Source organism: Pituophis catenifer, unplaced genomic scaffold, assembly GCF_029215685.1.
Source record: "Pituophis catenifer annectens isolate HBS135680 unplaced genomic scaffold, rPitCat1.0.hap2 SCAF_7, whole genome shotgun sequence".
NCBI lineage: Eukaryota > Metazoa > Chordata > Lepidosauria > Squamata > Colubridae > Pituophis > Pituophis catenifer.
Window position 1 is genome coordinate 25,775,287 of NW_027256887.1, and position 19,665 is coordinate 25,794,951.

General features: G+C 38.4%; 1 protein-coding gene across 2 annotated transcripts in view; it reads right to left on the bottom strand.

Annotated features, from left to right (window-relative positions):
* Positions 1-18,508, bottom strand: part of ST7 (suppression of tumorigenicity 7) — a 145,574-nt gene extending 127,066 nt beyond the window's left edge. Inside the window, exon 1 of one of the 2 annotated variants that reach the window (XM_070947646.1) lies at positions 18,272-18,508. In XM_070947646.1, coding sequence (XP_070803747.1) covers positions 18,272-18,422 — 151 coding nt within the window. In that variant the 5' untranslated portion in view covers positions 18,423-18,508. The remainder of the gene's footprint in view (positions 1-18,271) is intronic. The other variant, XM_070947649.1, reaches the window with a different exon arrangement.
* Positions 18,509-19,665: the final 1,157 nt, after the last annotated feature.

Sequence of the window (19,665 nt, forward strand, 5' to 3'; positions counted from 1 at the left end):
TTCTCTTTTTTCCTTCAAATCTTTACTCAAACAATCTTCTTAATCCTTTATCTTTTTTACTTTTACCAATGTATTTTTTCTGCTTTACTTCTTGCATATATAACATTCAAATCATTTTTATCATTTCAATTTCATTCAATTTTACATTCAATTTCAATTATTGAATATATTTCTCTAAATATCTTAACAATATATTTCCAAATATATTGTATATATTTATTCAAATATATATTTATAAAGCGCATCTTAATAATTTCTCATTTTACCCAATCCAATTAGTTCTTAAAATATTCTTAATTTGCCTTTTTTTCTCTTTTTGATTGTTTCAGAAATATAGTTTGAAATATTCCAATTATTGCATTTCCCCCAGCAAGTGTATTCATATTATTAAAACCTATCATTCTATAGACCTCCAATATTATTAAGCATATGACATTTATTGCAGTTTCTCCAGTTTTCAGTAGAGCATATTTAAAACTTAAAAAATAGAGTATAAGTCTTATTCCCTTTATTTCATACAGCTCTTTCCCTCCCTTATTTTAAAATCACTTAATATCACTGTTTTCTTTTTTTCTGACATTAAACTCATCTATTAAATTTTACAGTTCTGAATATATTTTCATTTCTTTCTGTCTTTGTCTTTCTCCTTTTCTGCCCTATATTTCCCATTGTTTCTACTTTTCCTTTCCTTTTTCGTATCTTTTCATTGTTAATCCCAATGTACTTATTTTGTATTTTAAAATCATGAAATATTTGCCCTTTATTTCCCATTGTTTTACATCCCTTTTCCCTCTTTCTTATATTTCCACTGTAAATCCCAGTGTAATCATTTATATTTTTAATATTTTTTCTTCTCCACCCTCTTTTCCTTCTTTGCTTTTCTTTTTCCTTCTTCCTTTCTTTTGTATTTTAAAACTCTCCTATTCTGCCCTATATTTTCCAATGTTTCTCCTTTCTCTTTCCTTTTTTGTGTCTTTTCATTGTTAATCCCAGTATACTTATTTTGTGTTTTAAAATCATAAAATCTTTTATTTTGTCCTTTATTTCTTATTATTTTCCATCTCTTTTCCCTCTTTCTAATATTTCCACTATAAATCCGTGTAATCATTTAAATTTTTTATATTTTTCCTATTCCACCCTCTTTTCCTTCTTTGTTTCTTTTCTTTTTGTCCATACTTAATATTACAATTGTTTAATTTTCCATAGTCAGTCTCTTTGTCTTTGTCTTCTTCGTTATTCATCTCTTTCTTGTTTCTCATTAGTCATTTCCTTTTCATCTTCAGTGCATTCTAGCTCAGTCTTTACATCTTCGAATTTCGATTTTCCATGCAAATTTATAATCATTTCCTTTATTTCCAAACACATCTTTATCAGTTCGTTAAATTCCTGTTCCATTTTATTATTTCCGGGTTGATATTATTCCAGTTTTAAATTGCATTAAGGTCCTTCTTTTTTAATCATCAAAGTCTATTCTCTTATAGGCAAAACATATCGTCCTTAGTTCTCGCCAGTTTTCATTTTAAAAGTTCAAGGTTTTTTTTTCCCCCTCGCTTCTTCAAAGGTTTTCTCAAAACAGACAATTACATGTCATGCTCTTCTTTCTCCTACAGATGTCTCTCTGTAATCCACCGTTCCATTTAGCTAATTAACAAATCACCATTTTATTTGTAATCCACATCTGTTTTTACCGAGTCAAAAAGAAAGAAAAAGCCAGTTTTTCACTTCTTCTTTCACCTTTATATACAACCAATCAGTTTATAATCCAATCCAAATTAAATCTAAGTTCCAAATTAACATTTCCATTTATCAATCACTTTTAATTCTTTAGTCAGGTTCTTTTATGGCGCGCTTGTCATTCCCACTTTCTCTTCCATCCACCATCTCCCTCGGTCGCTATTTAACCGCTATTTCCACACCTGGGTAATTTTAGTAGTTTAAAATATTTAGAATTTTCTTTTTATTGTCTATGGGTTAGCCAGTCACTCACCCAACACCAACACTTTGTCCAAATCTTCCCTCCTGCACATCACTTGCTCCAGAGGCTCCAGCTTCATGGCGATTCACCCTGATCGCTGCCCCCCGTCACCGGCTCGGAGAGTTTCTCGGGCTATCCAAGGGACTTGCCTGTCCCTCTTTAGACACCGAGCTGCCTCTCCTTCTTCACTGTCCCTACAGGAGTTTCAGTCCGAAGACCCTCCAGTGTCGGTTCATCTGGCTGGTTTTTGCCAAGCTCGTCGGCAAAAACTTTCTGTGCATGTGCAAAACTTTCTGTGCATGTAAAGGTAAAAAACACATTACTTCCTGGTTAAAACCAGGAAGTAATGACACCCGGGTGGGTGGGTAGAGCTTTGCTCCGCCATCGCTACCAGATCGCCGAACCACCGGCCAAGATTGCTACCGGACCGGACGATCCAGTCCGATTCAGGAGCATTTCACCCCTGAACTTAATGCATTTTCAAAGTTATGTTTTGAGTCACCTATCATTCATGGATCCTTCTGCAGAAAATGATTCAGAATAGGAGATAAATTCAATGTATCTTTCCTCTTTCACATTCAAAACAGATTTTAATTCTACTTTAGAGGTCTAAAACAATGCTATATAAATCTTGGGTAAAATTCAAAAATAATTTATTCTTATAGTCATATAACCACTAATATATTCCATATTGATATTCCATACTAATATTGATATTTAAATATGTAAGATTGTTTATAAAGGTATATGTTTCCTCTGCCAGTTGTGTCCAAGTCTAGGGGTGGTGCTCATCTCCGATTCACAGACAAAGAGCCCACGTTGTCCAAAGATGTTTCCATGGTCATGTGGCCAGCATGACTATACACTGAGGTGCAAGGAAAGCTTGCTTCCCTTCCCACCAAAGTGGTACTTATTTATCTACTTGCATTTTTACATGGTTTCTAACTGATAGGTTGATAGGAGCTGGGACAAGTCATGGAAGCTCACTCTGTCATGCAGAACTTAACTCTAGAACTGCCAACCTTCCGTTCGACAAACCCAGCATCTTAACTGTTCGGCTCCTTAAGATTGTTTATTCCATCTTTATTTGATATAAATAACTCAAGGCAGTGAACATATGTAATACTCCTTCCTTCTCTTATTTTTTCCACAAGTGAGGTGGGTTGAGAGGAGTGTGTGACTGGCCAAGTCCATTGTCAATTTCCTGACAATTTCTAGATTTAAGTATTTTATGAGACAGTAAGAAGAATTTGAGTTGATTTAAAATAAAAGAGAGTTGGCAATGAAATGATAATCTGCACATCCATATTTCCAGATAGGTAAAAACTTTTGGCTGATCTTAACTGATATCTAAAAGCTAAGGAGAATAAGATTTGAATTAGTATTTGAATTTATCAGGTCACCAAGGCTTCAAGCTAGACTGTGAAGTGGAAAAAAAACAGATACTAACCTGATATCAAATGGACTCTATTCCTAAAGGAGTAATGCAATTCCGTGCATTCCTAGCCTTGCATAGATCCATGTGGACCAATATAAACATAATTCTTGAGAAACTGGGGTGATTCTATTTACTTCTTCCCACCACATAATAATAATCTGTCCCACTAAATACAACAGAGTGGGCATGCTCTGCGTCAGTTCTATGAAGCAGTGTCATCTGGCAGGACACAGGCAATGTTTATCTGTTATGATGTCTCCTTTATGCTATCTGGAATATTAGAATCAACACATTTAATGCAATTTATTGTTAGTCAAGTATTTCATAATCCCTTTCCCAAACACAGTCTGTTCAGTTCGATATCAACCTATATATTCTGAAGATTATGACAGATGGTTTATAGAAAGATTTGACAACATATTAAGATGAAGCAAGAATCAGCCCGCTTAGCAATAGTGCAGATCATCTGAGACTTCCTTACAAGCACATTGATGATCAAAAGAAAAGAAGTCTGATTCTGTGTTGTTTGTTTTCCTTTCCCTACTCAAATTTCTAATCTCTCTTTTAAAGATATTACGTAACATTTCCACAGCCCTACCTACAATGAAATCTCAGGTAGTCAATTATTTTAACTTTTATTGTGTTTAAAGTCTGACCTCTAGTGTCGTCTCATATAAAAATTTAGCTATTGTGAAAAATAAACCTTTCAGAGTTCAGAGTTCTTGAAATTTGTTACTTTTTCTTATTTACAATAAAAATATTCAAATTGAACCTCCTAAAACATCATTTTAACATTAAGTGGATTAGACATGGAATATGAATTCAAAATAATGGAGGTCCCAGGTATGTTTACGACAATCAGACTTTCATATTTTTCTAATGAATTCCACCATGGTTTATCAGTATGTTTAATGTTTTATGGAATGGAATGGAATGGAACAGAATGGAACGGAATGGAATGGAACGGAATAGGAATTATTCTTTATTGGTCAAGTGTGATTGGACACATAAGGAATTTGTCTCTGGTGCATAAACTCTAAGTGTACATACAAACAACAAAGTTATGTCGTAGGTTATAAATCATAAGATACCAATAGGAGAAGGTAATAGGAAAGATGAGAAGGTGGGAAAGATGAGATGAGAAAAGAGCAAATTCATAGTAACAAAGATTTATCATACTTTCTCATTAATTCAAATGGTCAAAATAAGATTCTGAACTTTCAAAATGAAGCAATTGCAAAAATATGCATTCATCAAAATGTTCTTTGTTAAATTGAAGTTTGTGTTTAATGAATTTTTGGTCCACTTGCAACATGGCTTTTAAATTATAATTGATTAATTTAATATATAAGTGATTATTTTTTATTACATTCATAATTGTAAAATGTTAAAAGAGCTTCTTCAACTTAGATTTCAAATAAACTTATACTTAAAATAATTTAATTCAGTTTCCAAAGAAAGATTAAAAAGATAAATTATATTTATTTCCCAGAACAAACAAATTTTACACCTGGAACAATATACTTAGATCATGGCCTGGATTCCACCACAGATTCTATCAGAAACATGAATATATGAATCTTTACACCAGATTTTTTTCAAACCTAAAGATGTGTGGACTTCAACTTCTAAAATTCATCTTACAATTACCAAGTTTGGGGGAAAAACCTGCTTTTACACAGTGGGCTTATTTTCTGGAATGACTTTCAAGAACATCTACTAACCTATTAACAATGTCTTCCTGTGTTATTTGAATAACAATTAGTATTATTTATTTATTTATTTATTTTTATTGCAGGAGCAGTAGAAAATATTAGAAGAATGGTTTTATCATCTCTACTGCTGCACATTCTAGATCCAATTATTGTTATGTTTATTTTTAAGGGCTATGCCATGCTGAAAACATAAAAAAATGCACACAAATGAAATCTAAACATTAAAGAATGTTTATGTAGTTGTTGAATGTTGTGATGCAATGAGATGGCACCTGAAGAAGGGAGGGAATTCCAGCAAGAGCACTGCAGTTTCCCAAGGAGGAGTAGCACATTCCAGAAAGGAGCCCAAATCAAGACTTTATGCAGTTTGAGCTGGTTGGGGGAGGGAAGGAGAGATTCAGAGTATCCACACTTTAGAATCTTTCAGAGTGATTAGATTAGAATGTTATACCTTTAGTTTGACAAGATTCTGCCATTGATATAAGCAAACAAAGAACTGGATTCAACTGGATTTCATTGAGTCTTCTTTGGCATTGGGTCTGACAATTTTACCTCTTTAATGTTGCACTAGAAACAGCTGTCTTTTTAAATTGCTAATTTCCTCCATGCAAATTGTTTTCCCTTATGCAAACTTGGAACACAAATCTGTTTTATAAAAATTAACCCTTTGTAGAATCCAGACACATGGGGTGAGAAAAGTATTTGCTCCTCCTTTGATTTCATTTGTCCATTTAGCAGTGCCTTACTCTTCATTGGTCTTTATAGATCCATCCTTGTAGCTGAACTCTGAAACAACCTCCAATAAGTAAGAATTATAGCAATAGAACTTAGACTTACTGTATAAACAACCCCATAGCGCTTTATAGCAGTCTCTGGGTGGTTTACACTGTCAGTATATTGCCCCCAACAATCTGTGTCCTCATTTTAACAATCTTGGAAGGATGGAAGGCTGAGTCAACCTTGAGTCCCAACAGGATTGAACTCCAGGCTGCGGCCAAAGTTTGCCTGTAATACTGCATTTTAATCACTGCACCACCAGGGTTTCATTATAAATGTTATACTGAAGCAATAGCAATAGCACTTAGACTTATATACCGCTGTGAAGCTTTACAGTGCTTTACAGCCCTCTCTAAGTGGTTTACAGAGTCAGCATATTGCCCCCAACAATCTGGGTCCTCATTTTACCGACCTCGGAAGGATGGAAGGCTGAGTCGGTGAGACCCGAACTGCCAAACTGCTGGCAGCCGGTGATCAGCAGAAGTAGCCTGAAGTACTGCATTCTAACCACTGCACCACCGCGGCACACAACAATAGCATAAAATCAAACTATATATTGTATTTAATAAGAATTGCTGTCTGTCCTTTTCATCACAGGGAACCAAGGTGGATACTAAAGTCAATTTGAAAGTAATCAATTAAGAAACAGAATTTGTGATACAATAATTCTGGTTCCTATTCTTCAAAAATGAAATAGTTAAACTGAAGGATTTTCAAAATAATTAAGAGCCTAAAACATCTCCCATCTCAAAGAACATGGTTACAATATTGGGTTTTTTTGCCTTAGATCATCTTTTTAACAGAGTATAAAGTTTTTAAATACTTATTTTTCAGCTTTCAAGGGCTGCATGCATAATGACTGGGGCCTGGGATAATTTTATAAAAAACATATGTATTAAACATCTGTTATACAGCTTATATTATCAAATGAAGAGTATATACAATTCTGTTAAATAAATCATTATGTTGCCTCTACATGTTGGTGATGTTATTTTAGAAGACTTTAAGGATAGCAAAACTCAGAATGGGTCCTATGTAATCTATGGGTCATCCAGTATTATTATAGAAGAAAGCTATTTTGTGGGAAACAGTTGTGGATAAAAGCACAGAAAAAAATGGGATTTTTTCTCTCTTTTTTTTCAGCATGCACTTTCATCCCCAATTCATCTGAAGTATTCATTGCTCACATTAATTTAATTATCTGAAGAATTCACATTTGTTTCTCTGAAGAATTAAAGTTGAGTGGACAATTTCTGCTTCTCTGAAAACGTGTCCACTACTAAAACATGTCCTGAGGAAGGAGATGGAAAGAATCATTCAAAATGTCTGAATCAGAAATGAGAAGTTCAGTTGTAGATGTTTCTCTTTCCCGCTACTGGATAAGTTTCCTAAAAGTAGTTCATCTCTCTCTCTCTCTCTCTCTCTCTCTCTCTCTCTCTCTCTCTCTCTCTCTCTCTCTCTCTCTCTCTCTCTCTCTCTATATATATATATATATATATATATATATATATGTAAACACCTATGTTATGATTTTTATTGACATATCTATAATAAAGAAAAAAGAGCTTTATATTATTCCCATATCAATCTAGTACCTTATTGCTGAGCAATAAGAACTGATCCTTCCTCTTTCCAAGTTCCATTTCCTCCCTTACCTTCAATCACTTGTAAGATTTCGATCATTTGTTGAAAAATAATATTTACTAATAATATGTGCGGCTGAAAAAGAGAAAAACATGCATCACAGTAAACATATCTAAATCTACTCCATTTCATTTGCACATAAGAAATATCACCCGAAACAGTTTTATACATACAGTACAAATTTTATTTTGTAACATGATTGTTAAGATGAAACAGCAATTGTGATCCGCAAGGTTGCTGATGTTTTCCTTATCTTATTTTTCCCCAATTGGGAGAGTTTGATAAAACTACCGGTACATAACACCATAGCAAGTTAAATGATACTTTTTCACTAAGTGAAATAAACAAATTCAGATATGTTATAGAAAGAACACTTTATTTTTTCATTTCACAGTATTCTACAGGATAAAAAAAAAATGCTAAAAACCAAACAATGCTTTTTTAATCATTTCCACATCTGAATTCGATGTTAAGATTCTGTGACAAAGACATTGATTTTGAAACTAATTCAAAAGTATTACCTTTGGACTTTTATTTCTCAGATATCTCTGGGACACTGCTACTTGACATTGGCCACAGGACAAGTCAAAAGACAAATGGGCCTGTAGTCAATGAAAGAGACATTCTAATTCTATCTGAGGTATAAAAGCCAACTGGGTGTCAGTCATTCTCTCTCAGCCCACTTACCTCACAGAGTTGTGGAGAAAATAGGAGGAGGAAGGACTATTAGGTATGTTCACCGCCTGGATTTATTGATAAAAATAATAAAAGTGGGATATAAATAAATACCGGTACTAAATATATTTTAAAAATTAACTAGTCAAACAGCAAAACAACAATGAAGGAGCACTTGAGGGAATCTGAAAGAACTAACTAGTCAGCAGCTAATTGTCTGGAGGATTTCATTTGTGAGAGAAGGAATATTTTCAGAGTATTCTGCTGATGAAATAATCCAAAATTTAAAATATAAAGGAAAAAAGAATAAAAAGGTATTGTACAAAACTCCCATGGCATAGAATAAAACAAAACAAGTAAAATTTAAGCCCTTATCCAAATATATGCATTTGAAAGATTAAAAAGAAGAATATCAGATGATATTTCAATCTGATATTTCTAGAAGAGAATACTGATTTAGATTTTAGCAAATCTAAATAGCTTTATTTTTTCCTGGCCTACAAGTTCTACTAAGAACTCTATTAAATGCATTTAATTCATTAAATAAGTTATTTATATCTAGACTAAGAAATAAATACATCTTTGTCTTTTTTTAATAACTACTTTTGATTCAAACTTTGAATTACAGTATATATCCATTCTATAGACTTAAATGTAACAACCTTGTTTTTGTTTTTTAATAAAAGCATTACATTATTCTTTTCTGTCAGATGACTATCCAGCTTGTTTTTCAGGATCTCCAGCAAAGGAAAACTCACTAATTTTATGTGGCAGTTGTTTCCACTGGCTGGCAGCCTGTTACAGTCAGGAAGTTCTTTCTGACATTCAATCAAAAGCTTCTTCCTTGTTCACCTATTGGTTCCAGCCCTGTCCTCCAGGCCAATGGAAAATAAGTTGACTGCCTCTTTTGTGTGACAAAATTAAAATTGCACAGCAATATATCTGCAAGTGTTTGGGTCTGTGTGTGAGTCTTGGTACTATGCTTCTGCCATAATTTATCCCAAATTTGTATTTAACAGATATATTTTCAAAGAAAGTTAATAATAATTCATTAAACTTCTACGCCACTTATTTTGACAATTTAAGACAGCACACAACCACCAAAGAAATTACAATAAATCAATAAAACAAAAATAAAAGATGGCAGATGTACAGAAAGTTAGTATGGTGTTACAATTAAAACTCAATGTAATATTGTTTGCTGCCCAGTCATTGCTACTTGTCCTGCCTTCAGGTGCTTTGGAGAATAGATTGACTCCCTCTTCTTTGTAGCAGCCCCTGAGATATTGGAACACTGCTATCATGTCACCCCTAGTCCTTCTTTTCATTAAACTAGATATACCCAATTCCAGCAACCGTTCATAGTATGTTTTAGCCTCCAGTCCCCTAATCATCTTTTTTTTGTGTGTGTAATAAGTTTTTATTTTATTTTATAGCATACAAAAATTCCAATTTCAATTGAACAGTGTGTTGTCTGGGTACAAATCTGTTGTAGCGCGGGAATAATGAGAGGCACAAACAGGCTAGTAACAACAGCTCTTTAATTCAGGGTGAGACTTCAGCAAAAGAACACAGGCAGCAGCCCTCTTTATATACTTTTCCGAGGTGACCAAGAACCAATCAGGATTCACTATACATTTGAATTTCCCGCACAAAATAGATACATACATAACACCCCTCCACTCCCAGAAGGCACTTATTCTATCTATTTACATATTTACATACAAAATCACGCAGGTGACCAGGGCGTGTCCTAATCCTGGTTGACCTGCGCAGTTCAGTTGTTGGCGAGGCGTCGAGCCAGTCGGAGGGACCTCCCATCTCTCCTGGCTCTGCCAATGGAACTCCTGGATTTCTCCGGAGGTGTGGCTATCTCTGGCTGGGAATGTCAGCTCGCTGGGGCGGCACTGGAACTCAGGGTTGCCAGGTAAGTATTCCGGCTTACTCGGGCTTGAGGTAGCTGTGTCAGGAAGACCTTGAAAGTTAGGACATGGGTTTTCGTTTTGTAAACGTTTACGCAATTGATCTATATGCCTTCTCAGATTTTACCATGCCCTATATCGACTGTATATGACTTTGATCCAGTAATTCCCACGATGATTCCCTCTAACCATAAGGGCCCATTGGTGTAACTTCTAGCAAAATCTGGTGTTCCTACTTAGAAATGTCTTAGTCCTCCCCCTTCCCCCTTGAAGCTATCGGGGGAGTAATTGGGATGCAGGCGGTCGAGGATGCATCTTAGTTTTTGGCCCATTAAGAGCTCGGCTGGACTGCGGCCCGAGATCGGGCACGGGGGTGGCGTGCTATACTGCCAAGAACTCATCTATTCTAGCCTGCCAATCCTCTGCATCAAGCTGGGAGAGAGCTTCTTTGGCCGTTCTTACAAATCTTTCAGCAAGGCCATTAGAAGCCGGATGAAAAGGAGCGGATAATGCATGTCTTATGCCTAATTCGGCTAGGTAGCCTTCAAATTGAGTTGCCGTGAATTGGGGCCCATTGTCGAATACCAGGGTGTCCAGCAACCCGTGTGTTACAAATAGTTTTCTGAGTACTTTGATTACGGCCTCAGAAGTGGTAGATGGCATTAGGGCAATTTCGAGCCACTTAGAATATGCATCTACAATAATGAGAAAGTTCTGGCCATGGAACGGGCCAGCAAAATCAATGTGAATCCTCCCCCATGGCCCTTTTGGTTTTTCCCATTTGCGAACGGGAGCTATGGGCGGATCTGTGCGGGACTCCTGGCAGGGCCTGCACTTCCCTACCCACTCAGTGACATCTTGGTCGAGATGTGGCCACCAAACATAACTATGAGCTAGGCCTTTCATGCGAACAATACCAGGGTGCCCCTCATGCAACATTTCCAGAACCCTGTGCCTTAACCGTGAAGGAATGACCACCCTGTCTCCCCACAACAAGCAACCCCCCAACATTGACAGTTTTTTTTTTTTTGTTAAAGTACAATTGAAAGTCACCACCGTCCACCTTGGTAGGCCAACCCCTCGTTACCCAGCCCATTACAGTGCGCAACACAGAGTCTCTGGCAGAAACCTTCGCCACCTCGTTTGAAGAAATGGGGCCCGGGGAAACAATGTCAAGCAGTAAAACCGGGGCTTCCAGGGTCGGGTTGTCCAATAGTTCGGGCAAGGGGCATCGGCTGAGGGCGTCAGCATGTCCCAAAGTTTTGCCCGGCCGGTGGAGCAGTCTGTACGAGTACGCGGCTAAGAAAATGGACCATCTGGTCATCCGGGGGGAGAGAGCGGCCAGGGTCGGTTTATCTCCAGCCAGAAGGCCCAAAAGAGGCTGGTGGTCCGTAATAAGTTCAAATTTGCGGCCAAACAAATACTCGTGAAATTTTTTTACCCCCGCTACAGCCGCTAGTGCCTCCCTATCTAGTTGGCTATAGTTCCTTTCAGCACTAGACAACGTGCGAGAGTAATAGGCGATGGGCGCCTCTAACCCATTCGGCAGTCTATGGCTTAGAACCGCGCCTACACCAAAGGGGGAAGCGTCACAGACCAATACTAGAGGTACTTCGGAATTGTATTGGATAAGGAAACTGTCCTCAGACAAAAGTCTCTTTACTGCGTTGAATGCGGCCGCTTCTCGCTTGCCCCAAACCCACGGAACGTTTTTTCCAAGGAGCCTGTGCAGAGGCTCCGCAACGGTGGCTTTGTGTTTCAGGAACATCGTATAAAAATTGAGGAGGCCCAGGAAAGCCTGCAGTTCAGATTTTGATTTGGGGGTGGGCGCGCTTTGGATGGCCCTAACTTTGCTTTCTGTGGGGTGAATGCCCGTGCCGTCGATTCTGTAGCCTAAGAATTCCACTGATGGAACCGCTATCTTGCATTTTGTTCGCTTGAGTTTAAGTCCCGCTTCTCTGAACCTCGTTAGGACTTGTCTAACTCTCTGGCCTAACTGAGTCTCGTCTTGGCTACTAATCAAAACGTCGTCAAAATACAGGACGACACCTGGGAGGCCTTGTAGAAGGCGCTCCATTGTGCTTTGAAAGAGTCCTGGGGTGATGCTGACCCCAAACTGAAGCCTGGTGCATTTAAAGGCACCTCTGTGAGCTACTATTGTCTGTGATTCTGCCGTAGCGTCATCTACCGGCAGTTGCTGGTACGCCTTCTACAAGGCCTCCCAGGTGTCGTCCCGTATTTTGACGACGTTTTGATTAGTAGCCAAGACGAGACTCAGTTAGGCCAGAGAGTTAGACAAGTCCTAACGAGGTTCAGAGAAGCGGGACTTAAACTCAAGCGAACAAAATGCAAGATAGCGGTTCCATCAGTGGAATTCTTAGGCTACAGAATCGACGGCACGGGCATTCACCCCACAGAAAGCGACATGATCGATAAAGTAGACTCGGTGTCGATTTCCATTTCACATGATTTGCCATTGATTTCTATTTTCGTGTAGACTTTCTCATCGTCGGTTGTGCTGGCTTGGCCGATTCTCGTGCTGTAGGTCTCCCGCTTTTGAGGTTTGCGCCGTTTTCTCGCACCGTCATCTTTGATTGGCTGTTTTGAACGAGCCGGTTCTGGTTGGTCGCGGTAGTCATGTGACTTTCGACTACGCGGAAATTGAGCTCTGCAAACTTGTGCTAGGTGGCCTTTCCTGTTGCAACGCCTGCAAATGGCTTCTCTGTATTTACACGAATGGGACAGTTCTCGTGGCGGCGGCTTTGTTCGCTCGATTTCTTTTCTGTATGGAAGACTTCCTCGTCCGACTCTTCCTCTGTGCTGGTTCGCACCTCTTCTCTGTGGACGGGGGCTGTTTTCGGCCCGTCTTTGCTTGGACTGGGTCGCTGCAACGCTTCCGAAGCTTTCGTTGATGCCTCGTGTGCTCGGGCTTCGTCTAGCGCGCCAGCTAGCATGAGGTCTGGCTTGGCTAGAAGACGCCTTTGTAACCAGGTATCTTGAACCCCGCAAATCAGTTGTTCAAGCAACGCGTCGTCTAAGTCTCTGTAGTCACAATGCGTTGCGGCTTTTCGAAGCACGGCCACATAAGCACTGACCGGCTCTCCTTCTTTTTGAACTCGTTGTCGGAGTTCGTAGCGCTGGACGAATTTAGACAGAACTGGAGCGTAGTGGGCTTTCAGGTTAGCCTGAAGGACGTCCCATGGAACCGTCTGGACTGGGGTTGGCTCGCAGAGGGATTCGGCCATCTCGAATATGTCTGGCCCGCAGTGGCTTAAGAACAGAGCCCTTTTTCTATTCGCAGAGAGCCCTTGCATTTCGCTTGCTTCCAGTGAGCACTCGAACCTGGTCAGATACGATCCCCACTTCTCTCGGGTCGGGTCGAAGGGTTTTGGCGGAACGTAGGCAGACATGCCGTGTCTCCGTGTTCGCTAGTCACCTTGGCTGAAACTCCAAGCTCTTTTGAAAAACCTCTTGTGTCCTCTATCCCACCTTCGTCGCCAATGTTGTAGCGCGGGAATAACGAGACGCACAAGCAGGCTAGTAACAACAGCTCTTTAATTCAGGGTGAGACTTCAGCAAAAGAACACAGGCAGCAGCCCTCTTTATATACTTTTCCGAGGTGACCAAGAACCAATCAGGATTCACTATACATTTGAATTTCCCGCACAAAATAAGATACATACATAACAAAATCATTTTAGGAAATAATAATCAAAGTGTTTACAACAACATTCATTGCATTAATATTATTATATTAATATTAAATAATAATAATCATACTATTTGTTTAACCAAGTTACCATATCTTCCTTATATCACTGATCCTTCCATATATTTCCTTGTTTCTAGCTCCTGTTTTTATCAGCTAGCCATTGATAAAATAAGTGCCAAGTCAAAAAATATTTAGTTTCTTTCTTTTCCTCAATTGTAAGTGTTAGCTTATCCATTTCTGCTGGGCCTGGTGGCTCAGCAGACTGATAGCATTGTGATTAACATCAGCTGTCTGCAATTACTGTAAGTTCGAATCTCACCAGGCTCAAGGTTGACTCAGCCTTCCATCCTTTCTAAGGTAGGTAAATTGAGGACCCAGTTTGTGGGGGCAATAAGCTGACTTTGTATAAATATACAAAAGTATGAAGGCTATTGCTTAACGCATTGTAAGCCACCCTGAGTCTCCGGAGAAGGGCGGCATATAAATCAAATTAAAAAAAAATATATTTCTGCACAATATTTTTCTAATCACATCTTCCTCTGTTGGGATCTCTTCACTTTTCCATTGTTGTGCAAATACTATTCTCGCTGCAGTCAGTAAATATAAAATCAGATATACATTTCCTTTGTTATACTTGTCTGGTAAAATGCTCAACATTTTACCAAATGCCCAACAAGAATGTTTTTCCAGCCATGTATGTATTTTTGTCCAATATTTTTTCACTTTTTGACATGCCCACCACATATGATAGTATGAACCAAGTATCTGGTGGCATTTCCAACATTTTGCAAATTTATCCTTAAACATCTTTGCTAACTTTGAGGCTGGAAAATGTCATCTATAAAACATTTTATAAAGATTTTCTTTGTATGCAGTAGACATTGTTAATTTATAATTTCTATCCCATAATTTCTTCCATTTGTCTAACTCAATCGAAAAACCAAAATTTTAACCCATACTATCATTGTCTCTTTTACTTGTTCCTCTTCCATCTTAATACTTAACAAATAGCTATATATTTTCTTTATTAATTTTTCATCTGTCCCTGTTAGTATCTGATCTAATTCTGTTAATTCTTTAAACCATACATTTTGACATCCTTTTCGTATCTAGATTGTATCTGCACATATGACCACCATGTTATCTCAATCCCTTGATCACTCAGTTCCTGTTTAGCTTTAAGTTCCCTCTTTTCATTTAAAATATCTTTATATATGGTAATCTTCTCTATATCAATAACATTTGGATAAATCAGTGCCTGCATTGTAGAGAGTCAGACCAGTATTTTCAAATAATGTTGTTCTTTAATTTTCTCCCATAATAATGCATTCCTAACATAGTGTCTTTGAATTTTTTTTGTTTTTTTCATACCATAAAAAAGCATGCCAACCTAATTCAATATCATGTCCCTCCAAGGTCAATAATCTTTTGTTCCTCAATCCATTCTTTCACCCAAGTAAGTATCGAAGACTGGTAATACAATTCCCAATCTGGTAGCCTAAAACCACCTCTATTTTTAGACTCTTGGAACATTTTCAAACTTAACCTTGCTTTTTCCCTTGCCAAATATATTTTAATATTGTTTTATTTAATTCTTCAAAATATTTTTTCCAGTTTTATTGGTATTATTTGAAATATAGTAAACTTGCCAAGATATCCATTTTTATAGTAGCTACTTTTCCCATCAATGATAATTGTAGATTTTTCTACTTCTCCAAATCAGTTTTAATTTGTTGCGCCAATTTATAATTATCTCCTTTAATCGTCACATTCCTTGCCATTAGTTGAATTCCTAAATATTTAACTTTCTTGACTATCTGTATACCTATTTTCCTTGTTAGTTCTTTTTTCTGTGTGTCTGTAACATTTTAAACTATTTTGGTTTTTTCTTTCTTTATTTTCAGTCCTGCAACTTCAACATATTCTTCTATTTTCCTAAATAGTTTAAGTCCATTTTCTTGTGGGTATACCCTAACCATCTTTGTTGCTGTTCTCTGCACTCTTTCTAGAGTCTCAACATCTTTTTTACATCATGGTGACTAAAACGATGCAGAATTCCAAGTGTGTCCTTACCAAGTGGTAAGTGGCCCTACCACTTTACCAATAAAGTGGTATTAACACTTCACATGATCTTGATTATATCCCTCTGTTAATGCAGCCTAGGACTGTGTTGGCTTTTTTGGCAGCTGCAACACGCAGCTGGCTCATATTTATATGATTGTCCACTAGGACGCCAAGATCCCTCTCTCAGTTACTACTTTTGAGTAAGATACCATATATACTATACCTGTGCATTTTGTTTTCCTTGTCTAAATGTAGAACCTTACTTTTTGCACCATTGAATTTCATTTTGTTAGATAGCCCAATGATCAAGTTTGTCAAGATCCTTCTGTATCTTAAGCCTATCTTCTGGAGTGTTGGCTATTCCTGCCAGCTTGGTGTTGTCTGCAAATTTGATGAGTTCCCCATCTATCCCCTCGTCCAAATCATTGATGAAGATGTTGAAGAGTACTGGGCCTAAACAGAGCCTTGGGGTACCCCAATGCATACTTCTCTCCATGTAGATGCACTTATATTATCAATGTTAAAAAGAAAAAGAAAAAAAAAGCACACCTAAAAACAAAATAGATAAACACTTAATTTTTCCTTTCCCCTTTGTTTTCCAACTGATTTGCGGAGTCTGTCGGTGTAAACCCTGGTCTAAATGCTTGTATTTTTCTTGCTGCATTTTTTCTTCTGTTCAGTCATGTCTGATTTTCAAAAACTTTTTTTACAAGTTTTTTCAGAAGTGGTCTGCCATTGCTTCATTCTTAGGGCTGAGAGAAAATAACTGGCCAAAGGCCACCCAGTTGGCTTTGTGCCTAAGACAGGACTAGGACTCACAGTCTCCCTGTTTCTCTTATCAAAATGGTTCTCATTCACACACAATACCTTACTTCACATAACAAAGTGAGTAAAGCACACTAGTATTCACAATCATTTTTGCTTCTTGGAGAAAACATTCCTTCCTTCAACAGACCACATACTAGCTTCTACTTTTCTGCCAACATTTGTATTTTTAAATTTCCATATACATTTCACTATTTTTGGTTTAAAAAAAACCCTATGAAAGTAGTCATCTCAAAATATTCATCTATCTGGTCTAATTTTTAGGCATTTATAAGTTATTTCATACAAATATTTAGATACATTCAAACTGTATAACTCAACAATATTTAAAAGCAAGTCCTATTTTTTGTTACCTCCTGTTGTATGTTGACATCATGCCACTTCAAAGTTCTAAAAACATATGACGAACAACACATTAATCTCCATACTAACCAATATTGGTGTATTAGTGATTATGTGTCACACAGCGTAACATATTTATATCTACTTTTTTAAATGAATAAGGAAAAATCTTAGTATCCTGGCCACAAGGCCACTATCCTATTTGCTCAACATGCTGATGTCACTGCTGCTGGCGATCAAATAGAGCAAGGAGCAAGTCCTATCAAGAGCTTGGAAAGATCAGCCTGTGACTTATTGCATATCATAACTTTCTGCTGTTGTTGACCCACAGCATTCAGTCCCTACCAATTATTACTTATTACTTCTTGTAGGCATGCAGTGGAATAACAGTCTTTCCCTGTAGCCTGCAAAATGCTTTACTTTGCCCTGTTTATTCACTACTTTCATGGAGCAGAAATGTGCCAACTCTCACAGTAGTGATTATTATGATAGCTAAATGGAATTTCCATAGTTGTCTGTTCACCAAACCTATGGACAGGATTATGGTTCCTCCTATCCCCACTCAACATGTTGACCAAAACCTCTAAAAGCTGCAGCCCTATACATCCATAGACACAAGATCTGAAAAGACTCTTTTAGCTTGGTTGGCTTTTAATGTGCATAGTTGCCACATCCGGATGAAGGAACAACCTTCCAATATTTTTCCATAAGTTTTAGTTTGGATCAGAACAGTCTAAGGAGCCAACCAGCTTTCCCAAACGCTCCCACTCTTTCTCTCCACAGGAAATTGGGGAGGAGAAAGTGAGCATAAAACCTTGATAGCCAACTCAAAAATGCCTCCTACGGAGGCTCATGGGGCTGAAATGGAGTTAATTTTCTTTCTAATAGGGGACAAACAAACAAACAAAACAGCAGAGCAAGGAGCCAGCCTGAGTCTTCTCCAATTTTACTACCTAAGAGGTACAACAGGAGCAGAAGGAAAACGTACACTTCCCTACTATCAAGAGCGACAGTGCTTTTCAGCCTGCAGCGTGGAACTGGGTGGGCTCTAAAGAAAGTTTCTATCTCTCCTTTTTCCTCCAGAGAACCCATCATCCGCCACCTTCCAGCCACCCCGGACCTGCACAGCCGAAGGCCCTCGGCGTGGGGTTAGGCGAGGAGAGAAAAAGGCGCGTTGGTTACCTGAGGTCAGGTTGTCATTGATCTTTAAAGGTATCCTCAAGATGTAGACGAGAAAAAGCATGGCGAAGAACCAGAGAGTCCACAAGTACGTCCAGGACCAGATGATGCAGGACTTGAGTTGCTCCAGAAAACCGCCCCCGTTTTCGGCCATGTTTGGGGAAGAAAGGGAGCGGGGGCGGCTTGAGAGGGGCAGAGCGAAGCCACACGCGCTCTGCAGGTCGCTCTCTGCTACCTCGACCTCGCACTGTGTACTTCTGGGATGATTCATGTCTCCCAAAGTAACGTGTCCCGCTCTACCTCCGCCCTCTCTCAGGGTTTCCACGCAAACATCTATTTAAGACTCGGCTTGAGCTGTAAACAAACCCAGCTGTAAGAGGAGCCTCTTCCCTCCCACCATCAGTCCCTTGCCTCTAACAACCCTCTTCTGCTTGTTGGTTTGCACCGGCACGCAAGGCTACCTCCGGAGGCCAAAGTCAACACGGTTCCTGTCTCTGCAGCGCCTAAACTTACAAATCGATGGCAGAAACAGGGAGGAAGCCAACGTGAAGGAAGTCATTCAGAAGAAATAGCCTCCACGTTTATTTCATTTTAGTTGTATTTTTCTTTTCGTTTTCGACGGCAGCCCGGTCCCTCTACCTACCAGCCCCATTAAATAAGGAAAGCATTAATTTTAAGTACCGTTGTGGGATTTGGAATATTCTCCATCTTCTCCCAGTGGGGAGAAAAACTTTGGATGAAACTAGGGAAACATACAAAAACAGGTCGATAAAAAGCACATTTAGCCAAAGTGGGAGACAAAGTCTACCAAATTCTTACAATCCAGAGAACCATCCAAAAAATTGGGGCTGAAATACTTTCCCCAATAAAAGGATTATTAGCCCAGTGATTGTTGAGTTGCCAAAAATGCTCAGATGTGTATACCCAGTATTTCATTGCAGCCTGTTGAAACCAGAAATCACATCTTCTTTCCATCCCGAATTGCAACCACCTCCCAACCCCATTGTGACAGAGGGAGAACAGCACTTTGAAGTGAAAGATCTTGTATGCATTGGGGGAAAACCCAGTATTTGGTAACTTAGAAGGACTTTCCCCCCTCAGACACTGAATGGGTTGACTCCCTACATATCAAAACCCCAAACTGCTTTTAAAATTCTATGATCAATACCCAGATAAACCCCATTGAACTATTTGCTAATTTAGAATATTTGTGTATCTTTCCCTCCCCTCTTCTTTTTCTTTTGCTGAACTAACATCTCTGTCAAAGGGGTTAGAATGTCAGATCTGCTTGGCTCAGCTTGGCATCACAGGGGCATCCTGCAATCAAAAACTGGAAAGGGGGGGGGGAGGGATAGAAGGGCAATAAAGCGCTGTGTGTGATGGGAAAACGGGAGGGA